Raw genomic sequence first — 12,252 nt, 5'->3', positions numbered from 1 at the left:
TCCGCGGCTCCGCTTATCCACGCTCGTTCAGCCATGCCCTCCATCCTTATCTCCATAACGGCCGGGCACGCCCCCAGCGGTTCGCCGTCCGTCATAGTGGAAGTGGTCGCTTCGCCAACCTCCCTCGGCCACGGTGGGATCTCCGCGTGATCTTTACTTCCACTTTCGGTTAGACAAATCACGCGTCCGTCAATTGTCAGTTCACCTCAGCTCACGTCAATTATCGCTCCAATTTCGCGGAGGAAGTCTATTCCTAAAATTCCCTCATGCCCCCCCAAATTGTCTACAACCTGAGCCTTTAGATTATACACTCTATTACCGACAACTAGTGGTACTACCACTTCTCCGAAGTTCCAAATAAGCCCTCCATTCAGTCCTTTTATCCTGAACTGAGACAACCTCGGTGTTCGTCCCCCACAGCACCTTTTAGTTAAAAGGCTCACTTGTGCCCCTGTATCAACCAATATTCGTCGCCGCATGCCTCCACACGTCACAGTCACCGCCAAATCCTTCATATTCCCCTCACGGTGCACACATGGGAGTATGATCCTTAATTGGGGCCGTTGCGGGCGACTTGCTCGGCCCCAACCGTTTAACGGCATCTCAGAACGCTGGCTAAAACTACTTCGCCCTCGTGCCCGACAGCTTTTAGCACAGTGTCCTTCCTTCCCGCAATTAAAACACTGCATTCTGCCCCACTGTTTACAGTCCCCCGCAAAATGCCCAAGGCGGCCACACGCGTGACAAGCTCCATCACGAACCGCGAAAACGCTCCTCTCCTCTCGCCCCTCCTTCAACGGTCGGATCCTCCGCTCAGCTTCCCGCACGCGCACGGCTGTGGATATAGCAGCGTCGAAAGTCTCTGGCATAGAGAGGCGCGTGTGCTCCCCCACCCTACCAGGAAGGCCATTTAGGAAGGCGTCTAAAGCTCTCTCATCAGCCTCCGCACACCGAGCTGCCGCTGCGGCGGAATCTTCCTCTTCCTTCCATGTATGACTATTTATTTTGCGGATACGATCCGCAAACTCCTCTATCTGCTCCGCTGGGCCCATTTTTATGTTCGCCAGCATCTCCCTGTAGAATCTCCTATTCTTCACCCCCTGGTACCTCTCCAAAAGCACCTTCTTTGCTTCGGGGTAGGTCAAGGCATCCCCTGCTCTTCCCTTCGCCCTCAGGAGATCCGCGCGAAGTGTGACCGCGCTTAGCCTGTCTTCATCATCCCACCCACCCAGCCTTCCCACCTGTTCTACTTGCGAGAGAAACGCTTCAATGTTTTCACCCGTGGCTCCCGAAAAACTGTCTATTGCTGATAGCATCAAGTACGACTTCCTCGAGTTTTCTCCTGTCCCGGTCACATCAGTAGTACGGGCTCTATAACTCGCGTTTTCTTCTTTGAGGGCCCGTAGCTGCGCACAAAGCTCATCCATGGCCTGTTGGAGCTCCATTTCACGACCCGATAAACTAACACGACTCGACATTGTCAATCACCTTTTCACGACTGGTATCACTGCCCTTCGGGATATCCCACTTCTCAACACCAAATGTAAGCACTAAGCTTATAGGAAGGGCCAGGTTCGTAGAAGGCAGAATGAGATGACAAGTCTGGTTCCACACGTTTAATCGTCATTAGCACAGGTACAAACTCTCCCTCCGAGCTACAGCGTAAGACTCCCCAGTCTATTCCCTCCAACAGGCTTCCTCCCATGTCGCGTCCGTCTCGTGACCCTCTCAGCGTCCTCCTATTGGCCGGAAAAAGGCCGCATGATCATGCACATCATACGCCTTCCCACGCCAAGATACTGCAACGTGTTACTGCATAAAGTGTTGGAGGAATATGCGGAGACCAATTCCCATGCGAGAGCCAGTTGCAAGCTGTTAATCGGAGTAAGGTGTCACAGTCATGCACGAGGATGGATCCCACGCGAGAGGTTGCAACGTGTTATGAGTTTCAGATACTGGACCCATCACTCGAACGTGACACTGTGGTTCTTCCATTACACCGAGAGCGGAACCAAGCAGGCACGAGACGGCGAGTGACACCCTTACATAACATTAAATTCTTATTATAAACTTTGCAATTCATTATTTGATTTGGTTTTCTAAACTGGTCGGGAATTTCTTAAGCGATCGTTGATATTGAAGTATGTACAAGAAATGGGAAATTTATGGTGGTATAATTATTTGACAATCTTTCACAGCATAAATCGATAACAAAAAGCTTTTTCTAAAAATTCTACCGAGAATAACCACCGAAAGCACTTAAATAAGGCCACTAAAGACAAAAAAGGGCAGCAGAAACAAAAGCGAACATTTTTTGTGACTTAAGATAAAGGTTTGAAATTACGAAACTCGATTTTACAAAGTGTCAATTTCCCGATCCCACTGACTTCTTATAAACAAGAGTTTGCTGTATGTAGATGCTGTAAGGCTATGGTCATTGACAAAAATTGAAGTATGTACTTAAAAATTACCTGATTATTTTCATAAATACATAGAGAAGATTACTAATTTTCATCGGATTATTTTTTTCATTAATGTGATAGATCGAATTCACATCTTGACAGTTGACTATTTTGCATCCGCAACTGTGATTTGCAATTAGTGGACTGTAACGTTGGCTACGAGTGAACAACTAAACAATGAAGGAGGAACCTGTCACCACGCAGGTTAACCATCTTTTACCACAATTTTATTGGTGAAAAATTAGGGTAATAATATTGTAATTTATCTTTTGTACTGACTGGGTATATGTGTAATGTGAAACTATTTGCAAAATGAAATCGAAAATAATTTTAAAAATTTCACTACAGTGTCGCTGTGTATATATTGAAGTTTATTTTTCTACTTTAAACTTTTCTCAACCTCGTGCAATTAAGTAAATGCCTCACCACAGTAAAACTTGGATTTTAAGCAGTTGGAGGGACCGAAATGTGGGCACTGTGTAAAATCAAAGAGTGTAAAATCAAGAGTTGGTATTGAGGAGGAGTATAGTTTTCAGGCTAACACTTGCTCATTATTCATTAATTTTAGAACGCTTAGTCATACACTTTTGTATAGTGATGATTTAAGCCAGAATCGAAACCAGATAAAGTCTCATATGTGAGGTTTCATGGTAAAGGAGCATGAAATCCTTTTCAATCACGTCAGATATGCTTCCCAGATTCAATCACTCATTTTGAGGCAAGAAAATTAAGCCTGATAATCTTATTTACTCACAAGCAACACCACAGATGATGTGTTATCTTAAGAGAAGCAATGTTTCATTCCTGAACAATGTTTCCCATAATTGAACAACATGGTTGAGTTGCTAGCATTTCTGGCACTAAGATTACTTCTGTTACCCAGGAGGAATTTTGGAATGGTGATATTAAAAACTCGCAGAGAAGCTATAATTTTCAAAAATATTCTCATTAAAAGCAATTTTCATTAAATCCATTTAACAGCCTGCAGAAAAACAAAGATTGGAAATGGAAGAAATGAGATATCTGAGGATAGTCATCCAAATCAACCCCATTAACAGGGAGCAAAATTTTGCTAGTACATCTCGAAGGCTTTACACCCTGTGGGCCTGGGTTCAAGTCCTGGCAGTTGCAGAAACTTGTCAGAGATGGCCCTATCCCTACTTGAGTGTAATGTGGAGGGCACTTCCAGTGCACCACTCTGTCCAGCGGATGGGACATTAAGTCTTGGTCCCTTTGGAGCCTATCATTGCAACCTGGCTAATGCCAACATACGGTTCCTATCCCCCCAACCTTTACTTCATGGCGCTAATGACCCCAGCTGTCGGTTACCTCCTTCCAAATAGCATATATACCATAGATAATACGGAGCAGAGAGGACCCGGGATACTCGGAAATTCAGATTTTTCCGGTGTTAAGATCACTTTTTTTTAAGTGGGCTATTTAAATAACTGCGCAACTGCCGCCAGTGATGAATAAAAAAAGTATTAATAGTCCGGAACAATTTTCCCTCTTTATAATTTTTACGCATTAAAAAGCATTTTCCCATGAAAGGGCATAGCCGGATAAGAAGGTGAAAAGTCCCCCCTCCTGGATTCGTCCCGTACTTAGGGTATGCGATTTGGGATCAAATAGGACAAACCTCCCCACATTTCCAGCCCGCTGGATGCCCACCAGGGCCGGCTAGATCGAAAATACGAAATTCACTCTTTTTTAAATATCTCGGTCAAGAATGCATATTTTTTAAAGCGGTTTGCGGCATTTGAAACCTTATTTAATGGAGCAGATTCCCAAAAATATTTTCAAGAACTTTGAGCGGGACAAGAAGATATGGCGTCGATTTGAAAATTTCTAATGCATGTTTTCATAAAATATGCTTGATAGGGCCAAAAAGAAAAAACGTTTTCTGGAGGTGCTTTTTATTACCTTTCGGCAGGCGTATTGAAAATATAACTTTTAGGTGGTGGAACATCGCGAAAAATGCGATTAAAAATATGCGATTTTGGCCATTTGGCTCTATACTCTGGCCCTCCATAACACCCCTTTTTATTAATTATAGTATTCCACCGATTAAGGTGCCCACCACAGGGACAGAATTGCATGGATACTCGTGCCGAAAATGGCGTCTCGGCCCTTGAAATCGCCCGAGTTAGCTAAAAAGAATTTCCCGGCCTCCAACCCCCCTCCGTCATTCTTTTCAAACGCTAGAATAGGTTTGATTTTACCGTAATAAACGCACCATGAGAATTTATTGAACTTCCTCAATGTCCTTATCAGATATAAATTCATTGAAATTACCTCACCTATGCTAAACCATTGGGATTTCATGATAAGTTAATGATAGCTGTTTGCTGAAATGAAAAAAATTATGGGTATCAACTTTTTCCCATTTGGCATACAAATAAAAATCTGGTGAGCAGTAACTAATAAACAGATGAATTTTCGGTGAATTTTCACCATCCAATTTTATATTGACTCCAGGATGTCAATGAAAATCGGTCTTGAAAGGTTAATTGTCATCCTCTAATTTTTCATTGATTCATGTTATTAAGGTGTCCGCCAAAACAATTCTAGTTAAAATCACGACCGGTCTTGCAATTTTATCTTTAATTTAGCCACGACTCACAATTTATTCAATTCTTAAGTCGTTTACTGAGCTCGCTTTCCTTTCAACGTCGGCATCAGCACGATGAACTCTAAAACATCTTCTAAATATGACACAACATCCCGATATCCTCTATCCAGAATCAAAATGTCACCCTTTTTCATGAAATTTTTCATTGGATATGCCGATTGCAAGATTGATTTTAGAGAATCCGCATCATTCTGATTGGCCAAAAAAGGTCCGGGCATATCAACCACAACCCATCAAGGGTAAAAATAGGGAATGGTTTACAAAGAGGAACTAGAACTGTTCATGTTTCCGGTTTGAAGCTCGAAAAGAAAAACTATCAGCCCTTGAGTGACTGCCCTAATATCCGAATTTCTCGTCGACGTTACCTCACTACGTAACTCTGTTACTTGGTTCCATGACAAACCAGTAAAAGTTCGCGGACAATCAGTACTCTAGAAAATGGAAGACACTAAGTTTCGTCGTCAAACTGCGTTTAGATAAATATGCGACTTTGTCCACAGACGAATTTTAGAAACATGCCAGGAAATACTTATGCAGTAGATACGGAAAGTGGGAATTTCATAGGTAAAAACCACTTATCATGTAGATAACCTAAACAGACCACATTTTTGAAAGGGATGATCAACCTCCTCTCACCTGCAATCTAGCTTCTACGGGAACAGGATGGAGACAATGTGTAGCGGTGTATCCACAAATGAAACCACACTTGTGCGTAGATACAACGCGGGGGAAACTCAAATTGAGCTCATTTTCTTAATCTATATTCTTACATTCCGGCAGTTTTCGGAGGCCCTGAAGACATTTTCGGCACGATTATCCATGCAATTCTGTCCCTGTGGTGGGCACCTTAATCGGTGGAATACTATAATTAATAAAAAGGGGTGTTATGGAGGGCCAGAGTATAGAGCCAAATGGCCAAACTCGCATATTTTTAATCGCATTTTTTGCGATGTTCCACCACCTAAAAGTTATATTTCCAATACGCCTGCCGAAAGGTAATAAAAAGCACCTCCAGAAAACGTTTTTTCTTTTTGGCCCTATCAAGCATATTTTATGAAAACATGCATTAGAAATTTTCAAATCGACGCCATATCTTCTTGCCCCGCTCAAAGTTCTTGAAAATATTTTTGGGAATCTGCTCCATTAAATAAGGTTTCAAATGCCGCAAACAGCATTAAAAAATATGCATTCTTGACCGAGATATTTAAAAAAGAGTGAATTTCGTATTTTCGATCTAGCCGGCCCTGGTGGGCATCCAGCGGGCTGGAAATGTGGGGAGGTTTGTCCTATTTGATCCCAAATCGCATACCCTAAGTACGGGACGAATCCAGGAGGGGGGACTTTTCACCTTCTTATCCGGCTATGCCCTTTTAGCATTAGTAGTTAGAATCTACCGGGTGTAGCTTCTCTGTCGGCATTCTTCCGCGAATTCAGTGCCAAGACCTTCGACTCACAAGCAGTGTGACTCATCTTCACGTAATATTTTGCTTCCTAATATCTGTTAACAACACCGGACACTTTTTGTATTTCGATTTAATGGTGCTAAACCATTCCTGAGTTTAAATGGACTGCCTTACCACTCACGTCTTGAATTTGACTTCAATGATTACATGACGATTGACGACGCGAGTTATTCTCTGAAGGCATTTACTCCCATTCCGTTAAAAAATAAACGCTTGCCACCTAGCGGAGTTAAACTAATAGCTATTCAAGTTCCAATCATATTTAATTTTAACCCACTGACAATGAGATACAAGTTGAGTCAGTTCTGATACGTGCGCCGCAAAAGCAACTTTCCCTCGCCTCCATTCGTCCCGCAGATGTGGGGTTAGCCCGCGGAAAGAGACAACGCATGCTGCTTTTACCATCGTGTTGAATCGCCATCAACTTATGTCCATACTAGAAGTATGACTATCTTTTTTGGATCACCTTGGAAGCCAAAATTTTGGCACGGGAGGATTTTTAACGGCTCATTTCGCCGTTATGTTTTGCTGGGGCGACGGAAAACATAGCGTTGGCAGAATTCTTGAAAACCTTCCATTAGGGATACATGTTCTGCAGTTCATAATTCCGGATTAATGACCATCTACTGTAATTATAATAAATATGTTATAAACAGAGTTGCATTGCGGCTGCGTCTTCGATCTAGAGTAATCGTCTATCGGTAGGTGTCCACTCTAAGGAGAGTTAAACTAAGAAAAAGCAACAAGTGGTATCACTTATTATATGGTGATCACCGGAGATGTTAACATTATCACCTTTCGTGATAATGTTAACATCTCCGGCTATCATCTGTCTTAATCAAAAGTCGTTACTCATACCCGACGATTGCCGTATCTTTTAAGTTTCGATATCCTTCTACGGCAAATTTGAACTAAGAGTGATATTAGCGTTCTTAAAGGAGCCTGAAATATTACTGAGACGGCACAGGGGGAAGCAATAATTAGATTCGCGATGTTTTTAGTTTCACGCTCAACAGCGAGACGTCATTTCAACCATTCCTGTATTCATTTTTGCAACTCATTGAGACGAGTAAATAACCTAACTTCATATTGCTCCAGTGAGGATTTTCAAAACAAGTCGAAAGAAAACTGCATAAAATCAAGATCAGCGGCCTCTTTGGGGCTGGGGTTATAATGCGCAAAATCGAAAAACTGCATAAAATCAAGAAAAGATGTAAAATCAAAGTTTCACCATAGCAATTCCCAATGCTTTCCGGCCAGACATTGAGTATCACTGCATAAAAACGAGACTTGATGTAAAATCAAAGTTTTACTGTATATATTTTTTATACTTCACTGTTGGCCATTCTGCACGCGTGTAATTAGGTGGTAAAGAAAGGGTAGAGGTTAGTGGGGTAAATTTGCCACAGATTACCAAAATAATTTCCGTCTAAATTATCTTTTGTGCTGACTGGGTATTGGCGAAATGAAATTGAAAATAATTTTTAAAATATCACTACAGTGTCGCTATGGATATATTGAACTTTATTTTTCTACTTTAAACATTTCTCAACCTCATATAATTAAGTAAATGCCTCATTATATATTTTTTATACTTCCATTTTGGCTATCCTGCACATGAGTACATAGTTACGCGGTAAAGAAGGGGTAAGTTAAAAGGGTAAATTTGCCCCAAATTTTCAAAATAATTTCTGTCTCAATTAGCTTTTGTGCTGACTGGTGTTAAGTTGAACTACCGCCGACACTTTATTTGTGTCTTAATTAGTTTACCCTGAGGGGAATTCTTCAATTGTGCAACTACAAAACAAAGGAAAAAATAACACTTACAAGCTGAAAGTTTCAAATTTCAATGAAAAATAAATGAAATAAGTGTCTCCTCTCCCCAATGTCCTCTCTTGGTAGTTGTTGAAAAAACAGTTGAAATACCCTCTGCTAGTCCGGCACATCCTCCATCGCAACCAATGCAACGAGCAAATTGATTTGTATTCATTTTTCTGTGCATGAGGGCTGCAAACTCCGCACCAGTCTGGGCGACTGCAATTTCTGACTGACCCCTTTGTTCTTTTTGTATGTGTGCTATTCATATCATGCAATTTTTGTCATAAATTAACTATGCATTATTTAATATTTGTAAATTAGGACTTCTCAATACCATAAAATCTATTGTATTATTGCGTGTCATATTTTTATTTTTACACTATTCTTATGAAAATTTATCTCTCAATATACCAGTTGGTCTTCTTTCTGATTCACATATAAGTTACTTGTCAAGGCTTTTTTCTGCTTTTTTGACACAATGTGTATTATGGCGTATTTTACAATGGTTGACATACGTCATTTCTTATGGTAGTAAAAAAACCTGATTATTTATGACGTTTTTTAACATTTTTGTAATCCACCATTTCATGTAGGGAGAAGAAAACGTCTCTAAACCAAATTCAGCTCCTTGGAAGAGTTTTATCAACCCACGAATGTAGCCACCTTTTGCTCTAAAAACAAACACTATTGCATACATGTTTCCAGCAACTTTCACAAATTTAGAACTCCTATTAGTTTCCTTTTTACATTTCGAGTGCACTTGATTTTTCTTGAGCTTTGCGCATGCTTCATTTTGATTTTCTTCTTTTATGATCTAACAGAGCCAGAATAAACTTAAAGCAAGAATTTTTACAACTACTTATGTCTCTTAAAAAAAACCCAAACATTTACCACAGCAAGATTCAGAATATTGCTGAAAGTGTGAGGAGGCCAACGGCCTCACAGTAGGTTTTACTGAATTAGGCCTTGCCATTTGGTCTACTGTGTCTATGTCGAATTTATTTTCTATATGAAATACTACAGTCTCTGGTTTTTGTTTAGTATCTGCATTGATACTAGACGTAAGCCTACTACACTATAGAACATTTTCAGTTCTCCTGCCTTGAAATACGGAGAAAGTGATGTTATCCTTTTTCAGAACTTTTTTTTTCGTGTCGCTGCAAGCATCAGGTTTTGATTTCAGTAGGGGTCTCCCTTATTGATCTGTTAATAGTTTCTACGAAACTATGTATCTCATCATATGAAGTACTTCTGATCATTTTATTCATATTATTTATGAGTAAAAAAATCTTATTTAAGTTTACTAACCTGTGTTATGAAATACCATTTTTATATTGTGATATTTTTTTAATAGTTTTTGGGAAGAATTAATTTTTGAACCTTCCCATTCTTGAATTTTTTCCTGATTTTGTGTTCATTGTTCAAATTTACTGTTACATATTCATGTCTATGTGAATTTATTGACCATGTTTTTCAGTGTTTCTAATCAGTTCTTGTAAACTTTACGATCTGAGCAATTTAATGTTTATTTTTAAATGCATCAGTCTAATCAGTCATGATTCCTACCATCAAACCTAGTAGTTTTTGTAACATAAAGGTAGTTCATCTATCACTTAAAATTATGCAACAGCCCTCATGACTGCATCCGCAATTGCTGAGTCGGTCACATCGTCCCTGGCAACATCACTCACTTCATCTTGGTCGTCGACGGGCACATGGGCGGAAGGGGCTATTAGGCGAATCAAGGCCCTGTGGTGGGGAGGGCCACCAACAGCCCACAATGGAGGCCCCAGGGGTTCACGTGGAGTGGCTACAGTGGGCCTCAATATCTTGGCTCGTGAGGAAGGAGGATCTGAACAAAGAGGTTTACATTCATAAATGCTCTGTGTAGCTTGGAGCTTGCACTGGATTGCAACATTGAATGCACTGTAAACACGTTGATATTTTAATGCATCTAAATTGAACTTAATGATGATGATAACTTAATGATGTTTTACCTCATGACCTACTGTTTGATGAAATACCTTTACATAATTGCCTTTTATTTGTAGCCTGTTACTTTTCCAGCTGAAGATGCACGTGTATGATGTTAACCCATTGTCCGATAATGCATCACTGAGCACCCAAACTTTCCCTTTCGATGAAAGAGTGGTTGAATCACTGGGCTTCTCAATTTATGAATTCACTATTTTCGTCTTTAATTCATTAATGATTCTTATTATTTGCCATTAATAAATAATGAATTTTCTTGCCTAATGCTGTGGAATCCATGATGATTTAATTCACATTGTGTATTATTAATTTATATTAGTTAATGTATATTATTTATTAATTTACTTCATAAATATTTTAGATAATTAGAAATATTTACTTATATTAAAAATGTATTCAATGAAAAAAGCTACTTACAAACAAGCAGTCAAAAAAACTTTGCTGATGGGTCAAAAGAAATGAATATAATGTTTAACCCTTTCACTGATGTGAACATACCTCGTTACGTTCACACGGCAGAATGCTGTGAACGTACTTTTTCTCCCTCCCTGCCATGCACTTTCGCAAAAGCACTTCAAAGGGTCCCTTTCCACATAATCCAGGACCCTTTCCTCGACGAGCTCACCCATGCAGGACCGTCTCATCGACCCTACCAGGGGGAGCCTCCCTTCCGAAAAGTGACCACTCTGACTGCAATTTGAAAATCAATCAATCAATACGATCATAAAAATATGATTGTTTTCATCGCACTCCTGCCAATCAAGCAATTAAGTAAGTCTTAGAACTGTGTTTCTCCGATGAGAAATAACGATTTTGTTAACTTTGCTAAAATGGCCATTTTCCGGTGGTCCGCAGCCACGTTTTTAGCAAAGTTAACAAAATCGCTATTTTTCATCGCAGTAACACAGTTCAAAGACGTACTTTTTTGCTTGATTGACAGGAGTGCAATGCAAACAATCTTTTTTTGATGATCGGATTGATTGATTGAAATTGCAGTCAGAGAGGTCACTTTTCGGGAGAGAGGCCCCCCACTTGTAGGGTCGATGAGACGGTCCTGCGTGGGTAAGCTTGTCGAGGAAAGGGTCCCGGATTAGGGACCCTTTGGAGGGTGTACCATGCCCATTATTGAAGTACCTGCTCAATGGGCCCACGAAATTCATTTTAACCTTTTCACCGCATGTGAGCAGAAGGTTTTCAGAGATTGAACAGCAGCGAAAGGGTTAAAGCATATAAAATGGAGTGTTAAGTTCATATGTGATCAGAGATTGTTGCGGAGCATGAAAATGGGTTAATGGATGACAGATTTGGCATTCACCAATTTGAATACCTGACAAAAAGTTTATTTTACCTGTTTTTTGAATTGTGTAATTGTCTTCTTCCATTAGAGGAGGTACAGACTCCCTAATGTTTTCATTGGGTATATTCACTCTTCAGTCTCTCATTCTTCGTTGATATGTATTAAATTGATCATCTATTCAGCATTTCCAATAAGCTCTTGAAAAAAGAATAAATTTTGAGTAATAAATTATGTTGAATCCTTCAATCAAACTAATCATAATTCTTATCCTGTCTGGGTGGATGCATATGTATGTACTGTTTTAGTACTTGTGTGTGTAGAGTAGATCCTTCTGTTAGACCTCTTGAATAATTATTTTTATTATGTTAGTCACTATATGTGTACAAAAATGTGTAGGTATCTACATGTATGTAATCACTTTCACTGGTAAAAACTGTGGTGTTTTCACTATCATAGCTCTACCTCAATAGCAGCTTGTTTTACATGGTGCAATTTTGTTTTCTGTGCATGAGTAATTTCATCTTGGTGATACTTTAATTGAAGGCATGGATTTGTTATTTCGACACGTGTTAATTAATTATATAGGTT

The 12,252-nt window shown here is 39.9% G+C and overlaps 1 protein-coding gene across 2 annotated transcripts in view; it reads left to right on the top strand.

The window, feature by feature from the left end:
* Window positions 1-12,252, top strand: part of LOC124163318 (protein TANC2) — a 529,785-nt gene that overhangs the window by 290,095 nt on the left and 227,438 nt on the right. Inside the window, exon 7 of one of the 2 annotated variants that reach the window (XM_046540134.1) lies at window positions 10,006-10,239. The exons of the other annotated variant lie outside the window; for it this stretch is intronic. Within the exon in view, the coding sequence (XP_046396090.1) occupies window positions 10,006-10,239 (234 nt within the window). The remainder of the gene's footprint in view (window positions 1-10,005; window positions 10,240-12,252) is intronic. 2 annotated transcript variants of the gene reach the window in all.

The sequence above is a fragment of the Ischnura elegans genome, chromosome 8, assembly GCF_921293095.1.
Source record: "Ischnura elegans chromosome 8, ioIscEleg1.1, whole genome shotgun sequence".
NCBI classification, from domain to species: Eukaryota; Metazoa; Arthropoda; class Insecta; order Odonata; family Coenagrionidae; genus Ischnura; species Ischnura elegans.
Note: the sequence above shows the minus strand (reverse complement) of the source record. Positions and strands in the feature narration are given on the sequence as shown.